General features: G+C 41.6%; 1 protein-coding gene across 1 annotated transcript in view; it reads left to right on the forward strand.

The window, feature by feature from the left end:
• The window catches only part of SKAP1 (src kinase associated phosphoprotein 1), a 305,979-nt gene that overhangs the window by 255,720 nt on the left and 27,325 nt on the right, over positions 1–22,934 (forward strand). Inside the window, exons 5-10 of the mRNA XM_027517749.1 lie at positions 1,471–1,548; positions 2,490–2,573; positions 5,318–5,442; positions 7,749–7,812; positions 9,939–10,148; positions 19,504–19,554. Coding sequence (XP_027373550.1) covers positions 1,471–1,548; positions 2,490–2,573; positions 5,318–5,442; positions 7,749–7,812; positions 9,939–10,148; positions 19,504–19,554 — 612 coding nt within the window. The remainder of the gene's footprint in view (positions 1–1,470; positions 1,549–2,489; positions 2,574–5,317; positions 5,443–7,748; positions 7,813–9,938; positions 10,149–19,503; positions 19,555–22,934) is intronic.

Consider the following 22,934-nt stretch of genomic DNA (forward strand, 5'->3'; position numbering starts at 1 on the left):
TCTCCCCGAACACGAGGCAATGTCTTCCCATTTTCATAATTATAGATGTTCCATAAAATGGCATTTAGATTTGCATTAAAAAAGGAGGTTTGAATTCTAATAGAACGTTTAACATGTCTTTTATGATTCAGACTCTTGGCATCCTTAACAAGAAATTGTGTCTCTAAGTTTAATAAGACCTTAAAAAAGGGGGGAAAAAAATGGTGGGAAGAAAAGATGGAAACTCCAGGCTTAAAGGACCCTGTTTTTCTTATCCCTTGTGTCTTTCATTTAATTTTTAGGCCTCTAGGAGCAATTTATTTTTTGACAGCAGGCAGAGAGGATAGGTTCTCCTTCAAGGGCCTGCTTACCTGCACCAGGTCCTCACCCTCAGCATGATCCGCTTCTCTTTTCTTGGAGAGCATTTTCAAAGAGACATTAGAATTTTCAGAAGGGTGGGAGAAATGAAAGAATCCTAGACAGATGAACTTTCCTTTGCTGCTGTTCATCTCATGTGTGCACCCTGAGACCCATCCAGGAGATTTATAGCAGCCACGGAGTTTGCTAACTGCAAAACACACAAATGGAAACAGCCCATGAACAAGAAGTTGAAAATAAGAACAAATAGGAAAAAGAGTCAGGCACTCAGCTAAAAAGAAAGAGCTCTTCTGATCTACATTTTTGAAACTAAGCTGGAAACAGTGTAGAAGCAAAAAGTTTAGTCCCCGAACCTAAAAAGAATGAATATTAGGACTATGCTAGCCCACTCCCTTCATTTCTCCTAATTAAGAAGTACAGAGTTTTTAATTGTTTTTGCTGTTGTTCATTTTTTTGAGAACTAAATTCTTTCCTCTTTGTCTCTGACCTTTACCCCTCCCTTCTGTAAAATGAGTATAAACCCTAGTGGTGGAAGACAAATTAGGATCTTGACTTCTCAATAAATTTGTACCTAACGAGGCTAATTGAAAGCCAAGAGTGTTAGCAGCATACAATTAAAAACTGATGTCAGACCAGATCTTCTCTGTGTAAAGGCTTCTACCATTCCTAGACTTTTTCCTTGACATTGACAAAACCGGGATTTGGCAATTATTGCTAAGTTCAGCTATGAATAGCCTTTCTTTGTGTGAACTTAATAAAAATATATTTACTAAGGTGACTTTCTGTTTGTTAGAAAAAGGTGAGTGTGTGTTTAGTTAAGCAAATTCTTAGGTTTTTGGAGTCCTTTTCTTACCAATCAGTGCACATTTAAACAACCTCCCTTGTACAGACTAATATTATGTTTAAGTCATTTTAAGCAGTTTCAGCATTAGATATAGTTAGAAAGAAAGAAAATTTACTCCCCTCCAGTCACCTGGAGATTGTTTTATTCTGTATCATATTTAAGCAATAGCCCGTCTGCATCTTTTCATTAATGTAGATTATCTCAAGTAGCCCAAATCAATGAAAATTCTGTCAGATTTCAACAAAACATTTTGCTCTTATTCCTTTTAGGAATGGAAGACATCGAAAGAGGAGCTCAAGAGCTTGATAATATCATCAAGCAAGGATACTTAGAGAAGAAAAGCAAAGGTACTGATTAGACCCCCAGATCTCAGAACATTCCAAGAAGAGAATGGAAATGAGGAAAAAGAGGGCCAGCCTAGGGAATGCATTCTCTGTGCCCAGTGCTATACTAGGCAGGTATAAGGCAAGAGGAAAGGAAAAAAAGAAAAGTCTGGTATCTGTGTGTAGGCTGGAAAGACCTGGCCCCAGATCTCCACTTCATCAGGACAGGGATTGGTTTGTCTTGCTCACCTGGTACATCTGCTTAGTAATTACTTGTTGAATGAATAAATGAATGACTGTATTATTGTTCTCATCTCTCAATGTGCACCCATAAAGAGCGAAACTGTGTTGCCTCAAGTGTAATTTTTATATCATATGTGAAGCAGCTGACTTTCAAGTTTCAAACAAGTCCAAATCTTCAGCTCTCACTCTTTAATTAGGATAGTAGGGTTGGAGTACCAGGTTTAACACTCAGGCAAATTGGCTTAGTACAAAGAAAGACTTGCTCATGCCCATGGCCTAGAATGTCACGGCCATGGGTCTGGGTGGACTCCAGGAGTTGGTGATGGACAGGGAGGCCTGGTGTGCAGCAGTTCATGGGGTCGCAAAGAGTCAGACACGACTGAGCAACTGAACTGAAAAGGCAACAACACATAAAGATCTGGAGATGTGGAGAATTTTATAACTACAGGATGAGGATAGAACCTGAAAGATAAAGGAAATGTAGAGAAACCGCTGAGGTCAGAGCAAGCAAAACCTGTTTAGAACTTGGGCCTTTAACTGAGTGAGTCCTCTGCACTCTGAGTCGATATGGGATAACCTGTGGGAGTGAAAGGGAGGGTTTTACAGTCCATTAACCTGGAAAATAAAACAATAACACCCTGGACTGTGTGTTGTTGGATTTTACGGACTCTTCAGTGATTGTAGTTACCTGAATTTATGTCCCTTACTGCTCTTCTGTTTAGATCATAGTTTCTTTGGATCAGAGTGGCAGAAGCGATGGTGTGTTGTCAGCAGAGGCCTCTTCTACTACTATGCTAATGAGAAAAGTAAGTGTTCTTCATTTGCACAGCAGCACCTCACTCCTGGATGCAAGCACTTCGTAAATTCTCAAGCACTTAGATCTAAACTTAGTAGTCCTTAACTAACACCCAGAAAGAGACATGCTTAGGAAAGAAGCTTGGCTAAATAATACCTTGCTCATCACCAAAAACTCATACCAGTTTAGAAATAATAGCCCCTTTAAGCACTAGGATAGTGTGGTCAGCGTATCAAAAGGCTACCTTATGACTAATAACATATTATCGAGGTCAAATGCCTTGGCATTTGTTAAAAAAGAACCTCAAACACTTTATAGGCATCAATAATATAGGTTAAATATTGAAAAATAATAATTCTGAGAAGGATTTTAGCAGCTTACCAACAGCCCAGAAATATAACCTTTGAGTACGAACTCTCTAAGAGCGTGCTTCAAACTTTATCCTACTGACTCCTGGGATGTAATCCAACGGACATCCCTAGAGCCATGGAGTGTTGAGACCCCAATAGTTGATGTGCCCGAGAGACACCCTTCAGCCAGATGGCAGCAGCAGCAAAGTGTTGACCCAAGCCAGAAGCAGCTTCTTATGAACCACCTCTGACTCAATCAATCACAACACTCATGAGCTATCCCTAAAAGACCTCCCATCCTGGCTTAACACTCTTGCTTAGTTCATGAGAAGGAATAGAGGATATAAGCACAAACTGGAGGAGCTGCAAATAACTACAAGCTAAAAGTTATCACTGTAGGTGAATGCAAACTTTGAAACAGGGAATTCCTTCCTGCTGGATAGACTGCTGCAGGAGTAATGCTGCCACGCAAGAGGAAGATAAAGTAGCAATCTTGCGGGGATTTCTTTGGGTTCTACCACCTTACAGAGGCCAGTGGTCCAAAGTAAATCCTTTATTGTCCTTTCAGTAATTTTCTGTTTCTCCTCTCTTCCTTCTTTCCTGGACTTATTCCTCTCCCAAAGCCTGGATAGCTAGTCAAGGGAATAGTCAGATACTTACACAGTTGCCTTTGGACTTCCTGCACCTTTGGCTCAAAAGTAGCAGAAAGAACAGCTTTGCTAAATGACATGGAATCCTTCAGATTAGATCTTGGGCTTCAAGGCAGTTACCTCACTCTGCCTCTCTGCCTGCAACAGTTATCACTAACCTTCATCTTGGGTTCACCATCACGATTCCTCAGAGCCTTTCCCATATATGGGTAAAGTGTGAGGTGTACTTGGAAATGATAGCAGCATAACTCAAAACCTGAATAATAAGCCCCCTGCATCCTTCCAACCCCTAGCCCACTCTCAAATCCAGCAACTCAAGTTTCTCCCCTGAATTCTAGGCTAGCCAGGTTTTATTTTCTTATTTTGAACCTTCAAACTAATGTAACATATATGCCCTTGGTAAAATGTTTATCATTTCCCTTACCTTTAAATACGTGGTTGGTATATCTGGATATAAAGCCAGGTATCACATTCATTCATTCAGAATCCTTCCCACGCAAGGTGAGGAGGGAGAGCAAGAGTGAGAGGCTTGGAGACTTTTATTGACCATTTTGCCATCAGAGTGAAATAAAATCTGGTGACCAAAGAACAACAAAACATTTTAGTGACCAGTTAGAACAAGGAGAGATACTTTAACAAAAAAGATTCTGGTGTCAAAAAGCACTGTTGCATGGCTCCCTTCTTGCCAGTTACTTCTTATTGTGCCCAAGACATTTTCTTAGTAAGTACAGAGTGTTTGTGTATTTCTTTTAGCTCAACCAGGTGAAGACAGATGCTTTTACTTTTCTGTAACTATTTTCTTCCCATTGCCACCCCTCTCATCATCATCATCAAAAAGTAATTCATTCTAGGGACTTCCCTGGTGGTCCCGTGGTCAAGACTCCATGCTTCCAATGCAAGGGGGTGTGGGTTGAAAACCTCAACAGGGAACCACATGCTGTGAGGTGCGGCCAAAAAAAAAAGAAATTCATTCTGCAGGACAGAAAGCATCACCCAGACACTGTGGTTGTGTCTTCTACAAGTTCTGAACCACACCACGAGGACGCAAAATCGTTGGGAACCACCCCCTCTTTTTCTGTTTCTAATTCTTTTCTAAGAGTGACAGGCAGAGTAGCCTCTCCTTTCACTCACTCAGGGTCCTTTTCCTTTTATGCTCCCGTCCTCATCATCTAACGACACTCAACAGTACTCTGCTGCTTCCCAGTCTGACTGCTTGCAAGGGGATAAAATACTGAGTTTTAATTATTCTCCCTCTAGCATAACTTCTACCTGACCAGCAGGAGAGGAAGAGAAGTCTAGCCCAAACGCTACGTAGGACATAGGAGGAGACCCGGACTTAGGAAGCCCCTTGTGCTGCTGTCCCTCCCCTCACATGTGCTCTGCTGGCCCTGATAATAATGCTTCAGCTCTATAATAGCCTTCAAGAGCCTCATGTTTACAGCCATACTCTCCCCGCTGTAATAATTTCTTCTTTCTCTTATTATAGATCTCTTAACATTCTAATAAATTCTCTGTCTCTGTTGTACTCTTTTGGCAAAATAATCTTTCACGTTGCATTCCCTAGCTTGGCAGTGATCTCTGCCTGGCTGTCACAGTAGCGTCTTCTTAAGCTTCTCTAATAACCCTTCCTCGACTATTGTGGTTCCTCAGGGAGGTAACAGCTGTTTCTGTGCTTTTATTTTACATCCAGAGAAGATGCCCTCCCTTGGCAGTTGCATCTCTCTAGAGATAAAGGAAGCTTTCCTGTCTTGCAGGCAAGCAGCCCAAAGGGATCTTCCTCATTAAGGGCTACAGTGTACGGATGGCCCCCTACCTGCGAAAAGATTACAAGAAAGAATACTGCTTTGAGCTGACCTCCCAGGATAGGCGCAGCTATGAGGTAGGATGAGCCGAAGAGCTGGAGATCCTCATTAGTGTCGCAGTTTTGTTCCATGTCACATGTGAGCTGTGGTTGTGATGCTGGATGCCATCCTTTGTTACCTGTCGTTTCTCACCAAGACCTTCTTTCTTGACATGTCCTCGCCTCGGCTGTGTCATGCCCACCCTTCTGTTGCCACATTCATCCATCCATCCTAGATGCTGCCTTTGCCAGGCTTCCGTCTCTTCATCCCTTCCCTTCTCAGTCTCATTCTGTAGGTGAAAGTCTTGTCTATTGCAGCACACAACCCGATTCTTTATTCAGTCTCTAATTCCATGGCTTTAATTTCCATTCTCTTTCTTTTTCAACTGATTATCTTCACTTCCTCTTATGAAATCCAGAAAAAAGAGAAATCTGACTGTAGGGTGAAGAAATAATTCATTTTTGCATATTCATCTTGCTATCCAAAATAATCTTCCTGTGTATAGGTGCACTGCGTATCTCTGGAAAGATTTCTAAGATACTAAAGCAATGAGTACTGAGTAACACTAGTGACTACTGAGGAACTAGAGGACTTGAGTCGGGGTGAGAGAGACAGTCTTCACTGTGTTCATTTTATATATTTTGATATAATAGGTAATGCATTATAAAATTAAAAAGGCCAAAAAAAGTCTGAATATGGGAATATAGTGATTTTTCACCAAAAATATACTTTTACATTGAATACACATATTTTGTGGGTGTATACACATGTTGTTTCCTCCTTGTTGGCTACTTTTATCACAGTTTTACTAAAACAATTTAGAAAAACTTTAGCTAACTTAAGAAAAAGAGAAAAGCCGTGCTAAGGTTAATATTAACCACGTACGTAACCCTTTGACCCTTCAAGTCTTTCTCAGCACTCATCCTTTCTCGTTTCTACAGTATCCTAGCCCTGATTTTGTAAAACTGACCTAGGTTTTAATTATGTAATTTCAAAAGAAATTTTTTAATTTAAACCAAACTTTTCTATGGAATTTTTTTAATAGATCTATCTGTTTTTATTATTAAGTTCTGATTTGCAAGGCCCAGATAAAAATGTATGTAAGTCTAAAACAATTTCCCTAGTAGTCATTTTTATAGACAAGTGTTTTTAAGAAATCAAGAATGACAGTATTTACTAATAAGTTTTAAGCAGGAATCTAGGTTTCTTACACAGCACATGTTTTTATCTTACCCTAATGACCAGATAATAAAAATGTTTTTCAGGAACAGTCATTTCAAGTTGATTCATTTAAAATAAGAAATTACTAAAGCCCGATGGCCTGTTTTGTGAATCAGGATGTAGAGTTTGTTTACTTCTTCTCTTTGGCCCATTGAATCCAAGTCATTACCATAGTCTGTGGATTCTTCCTCTACAATATCCTTTGGATCTTTCCCTTCTGATTTATTTCTACAGCCATCACAATAGTTAAGTCCCTATCACTTCATTCAGAGGACTAGTTAAGTAGCCTTCTAGTTGATCTGTCTCTAATTTCTCCCTATTTCAGTCTGTCCTTCTCACAATTGAAAGAATCTCCCTCTCCTTTTGCTAGAATTTACAGTGGCTTTATCTGTACTGCCTGCACTTGAAATCTGAATTCCTAAAACTCAAAGCCTTTTCATCAATTCTTCTTTGATCCTCAGCTCTCCAGCTTCATCTGTTAACTGTTCTCCAGTCAAGCTGATCTGCCTACCTTCCCTATACTTGATGGTCTTATTTCTAATCTTTGGTGGCTGGTTCTCCCTACCTGAAATGTTCAGCTCCCTCCACCAGTTTCCACCAACTCTCTTTAAAAATTCAACCCAAACAGTATTACTTCAACAAGCCTCCCTGGCTTACCAGAGGTGATAATAAGTGCTCCCTGTCTTCTCTCAGCATCCAGCTGTTTTCAGATGCACTTACCTTGTAGTGTTCCCTTGTCGAGTGTGTGTGCTGTCTCCAAAACTGACATGTTCATCTGAAGTCAGGAATTTGGGTTTGCCTTTGTCTCTGTAAACTATTCTCAATAAATGCCTGATGAATGAATGGGTAATCAAATGAATGAATGCACATGAACATGAATTCTGGATTCAAATCCAGCTGTCAGCTTTGGGTATGCAAATTTACAGAAGGAGAAAAATCTCTTTGAGTGGGATTTTGATCTTTTTTCTAAATTTTAATTCTCAGGAATCTGAGAATTAATGAGAATTCTGAGCCTTCTACTTGACTGCAGTTCAGCTCACAAGATTCCTCCCCTTGAACATCCCTAAAGGATTCACAGAAATTTTAGTGAAAGTGATAAACTAATTCACTAATTTTTCTCTAGTTTACAGCTTCTAGTCCAGCTGAAGCCAGAGACTGGGTGAATCAAATAAGTTTCTTGTTAAAGGGTAAGTATCGTTATTACAGAAACAGTATTTCAGTCTGTTTTCAATTCAAGTTGTATTGCATAAGTATAATCCATGGACTTCAATATATTTTTATCTGCCCATTCTCCCTATCATATCTTTCACATGATAACAACAAATAGTACCATGTGTGATTCAGAAGGAAAAGAAACCATCAACCTAGAGGTGACCTCTAGTATCCTTCTATCTCTTCCACCTAGAGGCAGGCAGGTCTGTAATATTTATAATCACCAGAAAAGAGATGCTAAAAACCAGCTCAGCTCAATTCAGTGTCTCATAACCCCTTATATTCTGGAAAGGAAATACATGATACCAAAGTCATCTAGATATGGTTTAGGTTCAAAATCTTCCAGCTTTAGTCAAGTAGAATAATCTCATCTAGGTGGCCTTTAAGAACGTTGGACACAAAAAACAAATTGCTGTTTCCCAAACCACAATCAAATGTTCTTTGCTTTGCCTGGGAAGAGTCCTGCCTGAAGATGTTAAATGACTGCTCTTAGAGTACCCTCTGCTGGCCATCCTGTAGGCACAGCAGTGACAGGGCCCAGGCAGCCTTGCCTGGGAGGGGCTTGGCAGGTAGGAGCACTAGCCTTGAGTCTGTCGCCTGACATTGATAACCCTCTTGATGGTACACATACCTCATGGCAGGTACCTGCCTATGCAGAAAGGCAGAAGCACCAACTTCGTACGTGACCCAAGACCTAGTGAGAAGAACATCAACCTAAAAACACCAAGCCTTTTCATCTAGTTTTTTTAATTCTGCTATAAGATTTTATTGTGGATAAAAAAGAAGGAAGCACCAGAGCTTTAATTACAATTGCCTCTTTTACTCAGTTTATGCCTTTACTATCACAGGAACAAAGTATTGCATCCACCAAGAGCGTCGCATATAATAGACTAGAACCAGGCAAACATGAACACTGATGGTGAGGCTACAGGGTACGCTCTCATCTAGGTGCCTTGGATTTATGCGTGTAATATACCCCTAAGTGTGTAAACCTCAATAAAACTCCAAGCAGCTTTATTGAGCTGTACCCTGTGGTACTTTCAGAATCCCACATTGAAGAAATTATTCATTCCATTTTATTTTAAAACAAACAAAATAATAACATATGGTTTAAGCCACAGATGTGTCTTTGATCCCTTCCTCATATGAGGTGGCACCAGAATTCAGATGAAAATAGTTGCAAAATCTTTATTAAAAGCCTAATCAAGCCAAACAGTTTTACTGTATTTCGAAATGAGCATCGGATGTCTCTCTGTTCTTTCTTCCCCAGAGCACCCTGCTTGCTCTCGCCCATCCTGCAGAGGCCCCTCAGCAGGGTTTCAGAGAGCACTCTATACTGCGCCTCAGAGAATGAACCTTCCCAGTTCCCCATTAAAATAAGAAAGCAATCTCCCTCTCCTGCCCTGTGCTCCCCAGTGCTGTAATGGCTCAACATCCTCTATGTGGTGACCCATTTTAAGGTCAGCCAGACTGTACAGTTGCAAAAGGACATGGAAACCACATCACTCAGCCATTCCATCTGGTCCTATATTACCATTATATTTTTCCACATCCCACGTTCTCTTCCTCTTCCACTTTTGCCCGCTTTTCTCTTTACAAGCAAACCTCTCTGAAATTCTGCAGTGAGACCATAGGGGAGATGAATGAGCTTGTGACAGCTCAGGTATCCTATGGAAGCCACCATAGTTTCCAGGCCCCGTGCGCCCCGGAGAACCTAGGCCATCACTCACGCTCCCAGTTTTCCATTTGACAAGCAGCGCGCGGCACGCTGGCATTTCCCCTTCTGGCCTATTCTCTTCCCTTCACCACGTGTGCTCTCACACACCCATACTTTTCAGGGCTGCTTCATCCTGATCAAGTTTTATTGCAAGAAAGGATTTATGTTGATGGTTTAAACCTGATGCAGTGCTAGTCTGGCCTTTTCTTGTAGATTTCCTGCCACCAAGTCCCGCATTAGAAATAACAGCACTTAACCTGGTGTTTCATTTTCTTTTGACATGTTTTATTCTCATCCCTCCTCCTCCTTCTCCCTTTTTCCTTCCCTGCCTTATCCTTTTCCTTTTCACCCTGTCTTGATTCATTCCCATCTCTGCCCTGACAGACCTGAGCTCCTTAACCATTCCATATGAAGAGGAGGAAGAGGAGGAGGAAGAAGAGGAGAAAGAGGAAGAAGAGGAGATGTACGATGATATCGATGGTTTTGACTCCTCAAATTCTGGTTCCCAAAGCAGACCCATTGTCTTGCCTGGTAGCGTGGGGCTCAAAGAGGCTATGGAGGAGAAAGAAGATGATATTTATGAAATCTTACCAGGTGAGACATTTCGCCTTCTAATTACCTTCCTCTAGTTTAGAAACTCTAGACCTGGTAGAAGAATAGAACTTGGACAGCTCCAGAGGAAGCCAAACCTCTGAAGGAGGCACTACGAGGAAGCTTCGGTGATTCCCAGCACGGAAGCCCTGCCCTGGGGGCAAGATGGGTTGATGGGGGTGGGGAGTGTCTTTTATCTCTGCACGTGAAGCAATTTATTACAAACATCAACAGGTTCAAGAGTCAAGAATACTCATGCTGGTTCTCATAGGTTCACTGCGAATTTCATCAAAACTCTCTAGTTTGAACTTCTTTTCTGTATAATTGTGAGGATAATGGAAAGTCACCTCAAATGATGAAGGATGTGAAAAGACTGCAGAAATATAAACGCTGACAAGCCTTTTCAGTAACACAGTAAAGCCCTGACAGAGCACAGATCACCTTTGCCTAGTCCAGATACACCACGAATCAAACCACATCTCTTGCTAATAGACCTAGCGTGTGTCCTCTGCCCACCATTACACCGGGTCTACTGTACGTATTTCTTTTTTATCCGAAGGCATGATAACCAGCATCTCAAAAACTGTGCAGTCATCACTGCTCCTGCCCAGCTACTTCCTGTGTGGGTAACAGCAGCTGCTGAACAGTGTGGAGCACAGTGGGGGTCAGGCTGTGCAAAAAACGAAGCCTGAGCCTTTTAATTGTGAGGTAGTTAGACCACAGGAACGCTGAATCTTCAAGTCCATTCAGAAAGATCGCTCCTGTGGAAATTTGCCAGGAGTTCAGTGCTCTGCTGAGAAATCCAAGTTAAGTCTAAATTTATAGCAATTTAAACCTCAATCCCAGATGAACCTAGGAGCTGAGGTGAGCCTAACACTGAAGTCAGGGCTGGTTGCTAAAAATATTGTTAGTAAGCAACTGACATTTCAAGGCTTCCTAAGAAGGGTTCAACCCTGTCAACACCGCATTCATCTCTCCCTTGGGGAGAAGCTACGTCATTGCTTCCTGAGTTGCAGGGCTGTGGCTATACATATCCTCCTGACTGGGACCTCACGCACTCAGTCACCAACCCACGACAAGAAGAGCCTGCTTCTCCCAGCGCTTCCAGCCTCTGCCAGTCCACGACTTCCCCAGCCTTTTTGTTGTGTTTTATTATGCAAATGATATCTTGGTTGAGGTCGAGCCATTTCTTGTGTCTGAAGTTAAAAAAAAAATGATAATTTCCTCAGCAAGTCATCGTCGTTAATGAAGTTTTACAAAAACAGATACAACCAAAGGAAAATAAAATTTCACAGGTGATAAATTTTTCCAATTTCCCTGGCAGAATTCGATAGGATTGTTAAATTAAGAGTGAAGGTGTCTGTTAGAAAGCAACGAGCAGTGATGGGTAATTTTATAGAGTGGAAAATTGAATCAAATTGCTACATTAAAACACAGCTCCTCTGAGAATCTTCCCTTTCACAGTCTGCTCCACTGCAACAGCAGGGTGCAGAAATGGATCTAAATCACAACAACCCCTAAAAGGAGATGTACTCCCCAACTTGGCCAGAGGTTCCTGATGAGCTCACATTCCACTTGCTGCTGTCCAGGCTGGGGGAGATATCCAGGTGACACTCCACTTGAGGTCACAGCTGTGTAAGAGTGCCCTGGGAATACCTCACAGAGCCACTCAGCCTTCTGCGGAGCAAAGAAGTGTTGCTGGTGCCCGTGTTTACTTCTCAAAGGAGCAGGGAGAAGGGAGCCGATGCTCAGACACACAGAGCAAAGGAGAGTAAAGGCAAAGATGCCTCAGAAAATAAAACCTGACCCCAGGTGGGGTGCTGAGTGTGTGACTGGTTTCTTAGCAACCATCCTTCCCAGGCCTCTTAAAACCCTACCCTCAGCCACTGTGGCACTGCCCAGTGTGCCAAAGCTCATGCCAGTTTGGATATTGGAGTGGACTCCAAGGACATGGAGACTGGTCTGCTTTCTTGAGGAAAGCCACTTACCCTGCGCTTACAACAGCTGCCCCTCAGAAGTGAGGAAGGCCACATCACAGGAAAACCAGGGTCTCTTTCCAGGTTAGGGCAAAAGCAGCCAACTTGCTGGTTTATTTTCTAAAGGACAGGGCTGTTCCCAGCCAACAGGTTCTTTCCCAAAAGCTTCTATCCATCACAGTTTTTAGAGACTGCATTGAAGTTGGGATATATTGGCATTTTATTATGATGTGATTATTTCAGACACAGGTCTCCATCAGTCAGCTTCCCGTCCATGCTACTCAGCTTGTTGCTTCTGAAATTGCTGCTAGTTTTGCCTGCGCCACCCTCCCTGTCTTGGAGGAACTGAGGGAGGATGTGAGGGAGCCTGACACTCATCTCAGAAGACCACCCCGAGCAGTGACATGTAAGACACGGCATGATGTCACAGTGACAGTGCTGGCTCTGGGTCAGGATGGACCTGCTCTGCCATCTGCCAGCTGTGAGACCTTGAGCAAGTTATCTGCCCTGTCTCTCAGGTGTGGTTTTGCCAGCTGTAAAATGGGAATAACAATAGTAGTGTCACAAAGGATGCATGAGCAGCCTGGAACAGAATGCATAAAGCACTGAGAGCCCTGGCATACAGGCAGTGTTCAGTAAATGCTGGCTATTCTCCATTTGGTGGCATTTAAACAGAAAGTGGTGCCTCTTTGAAGAATCCTGGGAATCGGCTCATTCCCCATCTCCGCCAACCAGACCTAAGACAGTCCAGTCGGACATTTTCAGTGATATGTGTGAAGCAGGTGAAACTGAAAATCCTGAGCAGATGGAAAGTGGCTCACACCTTCTGCTCAGGCCCATTTTTACTGCGAAGACAGGTGCTGGGTGGAGGGACAACTGACAGTAAGGTGGGATTGTGCTAATGTTGCACACTCATCAATAGTCAGATGACTTGGGCCTCTAAGACATGTCTCACCGTAACAGTTAAATGTGCTTTGTAGAGAATATTTAGCCTGTCAGTTCTGCTTCTCCTTCCTCTTTGGGATGGGGCCTACACCAGCCTCACTGTCTCTATGGGGAAGGCTGTGTAAGTGAGATCTCCTCCCTTCCAGAATATAATTTTAATGGACTTCCTAGTTTTGAAAGAAAAGTGCCTGTAACATATACCAAGTCAATACAAAAATGTTTTTTCCTAATCAAAATAGTGTATGGATCATCAAATTAAATGCACTACATCACATGAATCATGGGATAATTAGCATTTGCTACATGGCTAGCACTCTCCTTCCCTTGAGGGAAAACCAGAGCACTCGAGGTTTTCAGCCAAGACCACAATATGAGTCCTAGATAATATGGTTTCAGGATTGTTATCTACTGGGATTTCTGAATATCCATGTTAAGAATATGGGAGCCCTTGATTTTAAAGATCTCATTTGCAGTAGATTAAACTGTAGGGAACTACCAAAAAAGAAATACTAAAGCAATATGTAGAAAATGGAAGGCTTTTCTGAACCCTCTTTCACCCCTCCCCAAAATTATTTTGCAGCCTAGCACAGGCCCAGTTTCATGATTCCAGATTCCATAAAAGGACAGTTTTTAATCAGGTTTATCTTTGGGGCCTCAAGCCTGGAATCCAGCAAGGCACCTGAGACCATTGAAGAGCTGTAACTGAGGCCTCGCAGCAGCTGCAGTAGCAACAGAATCTGGCCGTGTTGTCTGGAGAGATTTCAGGAGAGCACATGGAAAGGCAAGGCGCCTTCCCTGGGAATGTCTGCACATCTGAGGCTGCCCGCACTGCCCTGGAGGGCCATTATAGACTCAGAAACTAGATCACTTTATAATAAAGCGAATAACTGGGTTTTTTTTTTTTTTTTCATTTGAGACAAATGGAAACCATTCTTTGGAATTATTTTTCCCCCATACAATTGTCCAGACCCACAGAAACGGGGAATGATGATAGCAAGAAGTCTAAGGAAAGAAGAAAAGCAGACACCAAAAGTACAAAGTTCGTGAAGAAACAAGTTCCAATTTCATGGAAAAGCAGGGATCCATGAGGGGGGTGCATCAAAGAATCAAAGCTACCGTCAGGCCCCTTCTTGGCCTTTTCTTCCCCTCAGCCTTGTGCACCCCTGGCTCCAGACAAACCTGCTTTTGACCAACACCAAAACTGGAACCATGTATTTTCTTCTACTTCGAATCCCCACCCCCAGTCTGTGAAAGGGGACCCACTGAGTCTCCTCAGTGACAGCTTCCCAGAGACTCAGCTGGAACTGAGCTCTGGTTCAGCCTTTACCCCAGGGATTTGTATTTAGGTTTTTCTCCTCCAATTAGTAGGTGCTCAATTATGATTTTTGAAATTAAATTCAGTGTATTCCAAGTGTTGCAGTTAGCAAAAATTGAGTTTAGTATCTAGTACTCAAGATCCTACCACGGAGATAGGATGCAAATATTTTGAGGTAACAGTTGAGATTACCAGCTATACAACAGAGAATTAAATGCGCTATTAGCATCATGCTCCTATTTGCCATGTTGTTTGAAGAGGTACTGTAGCATCCATGGATTTATAACATATCTATGCATTCTGTGGAGTGGTTTCTATTTCCATTTTTTGCCTGTTCCCTTTGCACTTAGAGGTTATCTGCATTTCTGCTGCATCTGTCACCAGAGCACCTTGACATCTGGTTGCACATTGATACATTCGGCATTTTTAAAGCTTCTATCACTTTGCTTCACTTGAGAGAAGTGACCTCCCTCTTTCTTATCTAGTCATTTTTAAAATTTTATTCCCAGTTCAACTGATGTCAGAGCAGCACTTCAGAAAGGAGCTAGGTGTCATAGCAAGCTGGCTCCTCTCGGGGTCCCCACAGTGGAGTCAGTGTCCTGTTCCTCTCAGCCTCTCATTAGTGTCCCTGACATTGTGCCAAGAGTGTTGATTGAAATCAACTCTCTGGATACTGATGCTCATTTGTGATACCCCATGGTTCTCTTACACATTCGCACAGTTAACAGAATCTTCCTCAACTGTTTTCCCAATTGAAATGAAATATTTGGGAATCAAGTAGAGCATTTAATGTAATAAGTGGACAGTAATCTTTAGAGGTTAATTTGTTTAAAGCCTGTGTAAGGTTGGGTTCCCATATGCGCTGTTAGGAGCAAGAACCATTATAATCTATTACTGTTTAAAGTTGAGCAGCACATAAATTTTAATTCCTCCTTAAATGAAGATGTATTTTAGTAGGTGTCATGCTAAAAAGCCTAATAATATTCTTATACAGAAATTCAACAAGTTCTTTAGCCTAAAAAGTTATTTTTCAAAATAATCTTTTTAAAATTAAAGCCTCACCTTACAGAAAAAAAAGAAAAGAAATTTGGCTGTCTAACCCCCTTTTGTGAGCAGAGTTTTTTTTGCGTGTTGCCATATAATCAGTCTTCTTGACTTTGGAGTTTGAAAGATACCAGTTTGACTTCACGGACAGATCTGAGATAAATTGTAAGCCTCAGCTTTCCTGGTAGCTCAGACAGTAAACAATCTGCCTGCAATCCGGAAGACCTGGATTTGATTCCTGGGTCAGGAAGATCCCCTGGAGAAGGGAATGGCAACCCACTCCAGTATTCTTGCCTGGAATATCCCTTGAACAGAGGAACCTGGTGGGCTATATAGTCCATGGGGTTGTAAAGAGTCAGACACGACTGCGCAACTAACCCTTCAGCTGTTTGTGTGGTGCCCTCCGAAGCTGGGGGCTTCCCTGGTGGCTCAGACAGTAAAGAAACGGCCTGCCAATGCAGGAGACCCAAGTCAGGAAGATCCCATGAAGAAGGGAGTGGCTACCCACGCCAGTATTGCCTGGACAATCCCGGCAAGGGTGGCAGGCTACAGTCCATGGGGTCTCAAAGAATCAGACACAACTGAGCGACTGACACTTTACTTTTACTTTTTACTCTGAAACTGGGACAATGCTGAGAGGACACATCTAGCTGTGGAGGGAGGGCACTTGCCTTCACCAGGTGATGGTCCGCATACTTACTTCTTCAAAGACCGCAGAGACACAGCGCCCAACCTCTCACTTCAGTGGCTGGGCTCCTACTCTGAAGCCTGCTTTTAACCACCTGGGGAGGACAGCCTTAGACATAGGGATTGGAGCATCCTGGTTCACATGCACCACCATAGCGCTTAGTAACGTTGATGAATGATGTGTAAGACCTGTGGCCAACATTCTGCTTTCTTTCTAGGTGACTCTACAGGCCCAATGGAAATCAGAGTATCTATTCTATAATTGAACTGCATAAAGCAGTGTTTTATTTTTTCAATTTTTGTATCATGACTGGTTTAAGTGATGTTGCCAGAAAGGATAAAGGAATCAAGTTTTAGTTTTCATTTTTATCATTGCAAATACATTTACATTCTCCTATTTTACCAATGCAAAGAGCAGGCAAGCCACTTTCAATAATTTATTTTAAAATCAATGCTAATGAGGTTATGTCTCGTCAGTGGCCGAGTTTTACAATAAAGTCTGATTTATTTAGAAAAGATCTTTGGTGTAGCTTCCCATCTAATGGTGGTGGGAAGGGGGTGGAGTAGCAGGCACAGTGACCCTCCAACTTCGGATCCAATTTGTAATTCACAGCGGAGATCTGACCCAATTTACATTGATTAGAATTGGGAGGAAGAGACATCTGCACAGACAGCAGAGGTAGAATAAACCCTCTCTGCAAAAGTGCCTAAGCACAGCAAATTACTGGTCTTTGTGATTAAGTTGTCTGATATCAGCAAAAGAGCTGTCCTCTGTCCAAATTATTGGGTATCTCTAAAACTGAGCACATACCAACTCTTCTTTGAATGTTTTCAATCCTGTGAAATTGGTCCCACATCAAAAAGAAAAAGCATCATAGCAGAGAAAGGAAGGAAATGCAGGTAATAACAAGAAGACAATGTGCAAAGAATGATGTTAAATGTGATTTATTTCAGTGTGATCTATTTCCGATATTTGATCTCACTCCTCCATTATCTCACATCCTTATTCCTCATGGAGAGGTGGGGGAGCACTACAGGCAGTGAGTAGGAAATTCTCTGCAGCAGGGTCACACACAGAGATTAGGAGAGTTGAGTCCTTCTCCCATACAACCTTGAGGGCAGGCTTATATTATATATATATATGTTATATACCTATTTAAATGTTAGTAACATGTGACTTATTTCCCAAAGTATCAATCCCAATAACAATATTAATTTAAATTTTTGCAGGGGAACTATTTCATTTTGTATGTGAAATTAATTGTAATTCTTTAATGTCCTGTAGTGTGTTACATCGGAGAAGGCAGTGGCAACCCACTCCAGTACTCTTGCCTGGAGAATCCCATGGACGGAGGAGCCTGGTAGGCTGCAGTCCATGGGGTCGCTAAGAGTCCGACACGACTGAGCGACTTCACTTTCACTTTTCACTTTCATGCATTGGAGAAGGAAATGGCAACCCACTCCAGTATTCTTGCCTGGAGAATCCCAGGGACAGAGGAGCCTAGTGGGCTGCCATCTATGGGGTCGCACAGAGTCGAACACGACTGAAGTGACTTAGCAGCAGCAGCAGTGTGTTACATACTCTTATGCTGTTTCTTCATAGTTATGAGCTTAGAGTTTACTTCTCCTAGTCTGACATACTATAGCTCATGTTGCCCTGTAAACCTTATATTTAAAGGGGAGGCTGTCCTGGGCCATCACCTCAAAAGTTCCATTTAAAGGTATAACTATGGGGATCAAGACAGGTAAGCGCTCTCAGATTCACAAAGAGAAAGGAAAGTATATATGGCCAGAAGAAACTGAGTATTCAGCCCTCAAAATGTTGCTTTTTATGCTCCATTCATTCTCTGAATGTTTGTGTGTGTGTGTGTTTCTGTGTGTGTGTATTGGGTGGTAGTGATGAAAAGGAGACTAGCAAGTATATTTCTGTGCATTTTACCCCACATATAAAACAGCTTAATATGATTCTGGTACTCATGCTTTCTTGAGATGGACCCAATTCTCATGTTATCAGGTAGTACAAAGTCTGGGATGAAACAGGTTAATGAAGGTAAGAAATCATGTTGTGACTTTGACTATATAAACACTTGGATGGAGTGAGACAATGGCATTGACTTGGAATTCATTGTGTACCCGCCATTCATTCCAACTGCCCTCAGGAGCTCACACTCTCATGAACGAGGCAGGCTGAATAACAACAGTAAAAAGATAACTACAAGCTCCAAGTACCAAGAACATGAAATTGTGTATATGACCAGCTTCTGTAGCAATTGAAGAAAGTTTGATACATTAAGGATTAATTAATCACAGAGGGTTTAAACATGTGCTTAGCTTCACGCATACAAACTCTGAATACTTACATGGAGATAACACATTTTGCAGAGAATTCTCAAAGGGAAGGAGAAATAGGGTCTGAGAAAGAGGATTAGGATCCTAAATAATAGGCACCTAAATAATTCAGTGGATTGGAAGCTTCACAAGGGCAGGAACCTGGCCAGTCTTGTCCATCACCACATCTCCAGCTCCTAGTGCAATGTCTTGCATATAGTAAGCACTTAAGATTGTTTGTGAATGAATGAATGAAGAGGGAAAGAAAAGAAGGCCACTTTGAAGGTGAGAAATGATTTTTTTAAAAAGAATATGGAGGCATATACCCTGAGGAAACCAAAATTGAAAAAGACACATGTATCCCATTGTTCATTGCAGGACTATTTACAATAGCTAGAACATGGAAGCAACTTAGATGTCCATCGACAGATGAATGGATAAAGAAGTTGTGGTACATATACACAATGGACTATTACTCAGCCGTAAAAAGGAATGCATTTGAGTCAGTTCTAATGAAGTGGATGAACCTATAACCTATTATACAGAGTGAAGCAAGTCAGAAAGAGAAAGACAGATATCGTATTCTAATGCATATATATGGAATCTAGAAAAATGGTACTGAAGAATTTATTTACAGGGCAACAACGGAGAAACAGACTTAGAGAATAGAGTTTTGGACATGAGGAGAGGGGAAGAGAGGGTGGGAAGAGTAACATGGAAACTTACATTATCATATGTAAAATAGATAGCCAACGGGAATTTGCTGTATGGCTCAGGAAACTCCAACGGAGCTCTGTATCAACCTAGAGGGGAGGGATATGAGAGGGAGGTTCAAAAGGGAGGGCTATATGTATACCTGTGGCAGATTCATGTTGAGGTTTGACAGAAAACAAGAAAATTCTGTAAAGAAACTATCCTTAAATAAAAAATAAACTTAAAAAAGAATACAGTAATTATTGCCTTAAAGAAGAGAGTGTGTTGAGCTCAGAGAAAGAAGACCCATCAGTGAAATAACAGACTATTGATCACTAATTGCTAATGCTGATCATGTTTATCCCCACAGATGAAGAGCATGATCTAGAAGAGGATGAGAGTGGCACTCAACAAAAAGGAGGTATGAGAGCTTCAAAAATGTACAGGTGCTGGGTAGGATATTTGGGCTTCCCACCAGAGACAGCACCGTTCTCTGACTACAGACCTTAGTGGACTTGCTAACTAAGAGGGTACTGGTGTGTTGACCTCAACAGCCCCGAATAAGATGACTGGACAGGGAAATAGCTTAACCTTAAAAGTAGCCACCCACTCACTTTAATTAATGTTCCCAGAACGGCTAAGATTTATCCTAAAGAGGGTGAGAAGCCGAACCAGATATTTATTTTTCCCTATCAGTATTTCTTAAATCAGTACAGTGAAAATAGAATTGCCTCATCTCTAAAAGATCAGAGGATTGAGAATGGAAAGAATGGAAATGTCTCCTGTCTGAGAGGCCCGGAGATTGCAAGTTCAGAGGGGAATGGAAATGTGTCAGATCTGAAAAGTGAGCGTGGGGTGAAGGATAGAATTGCTTGGTGATGCTGACTTCTGATGGCCTGGTTTGATTCCAGGCACATTTGGAAATGAATATGTAACAGGTTTGTTGAATACAAAATTACATCTTATTCATCCCAGACTGTTAACCATGCTTCAGTCTGTTAGTCAGCCCATCCTTTCTAAGGTCAGATGCCCCTCTAAAGCCCCCTTAAGTCGACCAAGGTCCTAGTCTATCATTGTCTGTAAAGGAATATATGATGTACAGGCCACCTCAAGGACATTCATGCCATCAGCAGAGCCTAGAAGTGACTGAGATACTGGCTAACTTTTTCTTTGAGATTCTACGGAAGTCTTAAGCCTAGGGATTCTTTCTCTCTTTCTGTCCTTTTCCCCTTCTGCTTCTCCAGTCTCTCCAGCTTTTCCCATTCTCCTCTTTCTCCCTTTCCTTGTGCCTTTTCTTCTCTTCCTAGTCCATTCAGCAAAGCCCATTTCCTGGGTGAATTCTCCATGGGAAGTGAATATGTAACAGGTTTAGTGAAGGACCCAGCTTCTCCAAATGAGAGAAAAAACAGCAAATAGGCAGGATCAGAAGTCATGAGCCAAAGCCAAAGAGAAGTGAAGCAAGTATGACGGGAATGTTAGTGTAGTTTCAAGTAAGGACCTCATGACTGTTAGCGCTTGTGATTAAGTTCACTGTGAAATTTTTTTTTTTACTGTTCTTCTTGCTGTACAGAATTCCAACAACAACAACAACAAAAGTCTGTTTCTTCACCAAACCATATCCCACATATGCCTTTTCTCAACCAACTTCCCTCACTGGTACAGGAAAGAACATGTCGTGTGGACAGCTTGGGTGGAGTAACTAGAAGCTTCTTATGGTCAACTTTATATTAAACTCCCTTCAGGAAGCAGCAGCCTTCTGGCAAAAGCCTAAAATTCAGTTTCAGACTTCTCCCCCATCTCATTTCTTCCCTCCACTCCTCTTTTTAAGGTTCAGTCTGAAGAGTGAGATTTGTCTCTTAACTGTCCCAACAGCTATAATCCAAATACTTCTTTAAAAAAAAAACAAAAACCTTTGTTCCTCAAGCTTTCTGCCTCCAAAATAGGTGTTGTTAAAGGGCAGTGAGCTCTAAATACGTTTCTATGGTTTATACTTCCCACCAGTTATAATGATTGGTGACTTAGGGACTAAAAAGCAAAAGAGGACTTTTCCCTCTCTCTGCAGAATCTGAGGCAAGAATTTTTATTATTATTGTATTTACTTATTTATTTATTGAATTTATATGATGCCTTTCCTACAAAGGAGCCATAGAAACGGCAACAAATATGTAACATCCAAGTGTCATCACTTAGCTTTAAAACAATAAAATATAGAGGTTCAAGGGAAGGGTAGACATATAAAAGGCAAGAGCTCCAGGACAGTGTAAATTCTTCTATAATAGGCAAGCTACACAAGTTTAGTTCACTTGGGCAAGTCAGGTGTCACATGCCCTTTGAGGGGGAAAAGTATTTTCTCTTAAAGGATACCATGGCTACCAGGATTACCTTTAAAATCCACATGCTTTTCTTCACTATTTCAGGGATCCTTTCCCTGGAATGCTGTGCTTTTTCCCTGATGGAATTGCTAACATTTTTAAAGCCCAACTAAGATCTTATCGGAAGAGAGAGAAAAAAAGAATTCAGTTTATCCTGATTGGGTGTTAATGACCCTGTAAGATGTAATTTCTTTTATTTTATTCTGTTACCTAGAAAATCTATCACGGCCTTGTAGTATTGATTGTTCAATCTATAAAGAGCTCGGTTTACAGCTTGACTGTTAGTAACAGGGTTATTCTAATGAGTGACTCTTCAACACCTCAGATTTTCACTAAATTCTAACCCATCAGCCTAACGGTCTAATACTCAATGTCTTTGGTGATGATAGCTTATCCCCATTCTCTATCATGAGAAGGCATGTCCAGGTAGCCAAAAGTAAAACTCATTCTCTGCTGTTTGTATGAAAACACTGGCAATTTGATTGGCTATGCCATGTCAGATCAAAAGCAGGGCTGGAGGCATGAATCATCCTTAGAAATGTCAAACTTCTGACCAAAGAATATCTTGAAACAGCTTGTTTTGCTCTGAAGTTACGGGCAAACTCAGCCAAGGAGGAGACCATGTTCAGTCATTTCTGCAGAAAAATGATTGCTGATGAGCTTTCCATTTCTGAGGTATTTTTTCCACTTTAGTGGCTGCCAATGGAGTAAATTATTACATAAAAGAAACGGAATCCACAGAGGTATTTGCAGCTCTTGTTAATACTTTTTGAAACCTGTTTTCCAAGACCAAACATGAGTGGATCATCACCCAGCTATAATTTTGGCCCAATAAAAGAAACACATGAGATGAAAATTAGAATCTGTGAATGTGCCCGACTTCAGGATCATGCTTATAACATTAAGAACTGTAATAATTTCAAAACTGAAAGTCTTATTCACTCAGTCACTTGTGCCTGACTCTTTGTGACCCTGTGAACTGTAGCCCTCCAAGCTCTGTCCATGGAACTCTCCAGGCAAGAATACTAGAGTGGGTTGCCATTCCCTTCTCCAGGGCATCTTCCTGAACCAGGAATCAAACCTGGGTCTCCTGCATTGCAGGCAGATTTTGTACCATCTGAGCCTCCAGAAAAGCCCAATAATTTCAAAACTCAAAGACTAAAAAGCTGTGAAAACAAGCCAATGGTATTGTTTAGTGGCTTTTCCTGTTCTGGTATCATAGTCAGTAGAGCTTGGCAAACTTTTCTATATCTTTCTTTCTGAAATAGCTAATAAGTTATGAGACTGAGTCTGCTTAATGGACTGTATGTACACAGTGGCCTTTATGGCCTGGTCCAGAGAACATTTCAAGTCCCTTCCAATGGGCCACTGCTTTGGCCTTCTTTATCCTTTTCTCATGCTTTAGCAAGAACTGGCTTTATCTGTCTTC

This window comes from Bos indicus x Bos taurus, chromosome 19, assembly GCF_003369695.1.
Source record: "Bos indicus x Bos taurus breed Angus x Brahman F1 hybrid chromosome 19, Bos_hybrid_MaternalHap_v2.0, whole genome shotgun sequence".
NCBI lineage: Eukaryota > Metazoa > Chordata > Mammalia > Artiodactyla > Bovidae > Bos > Bos indicus x Bos taurus.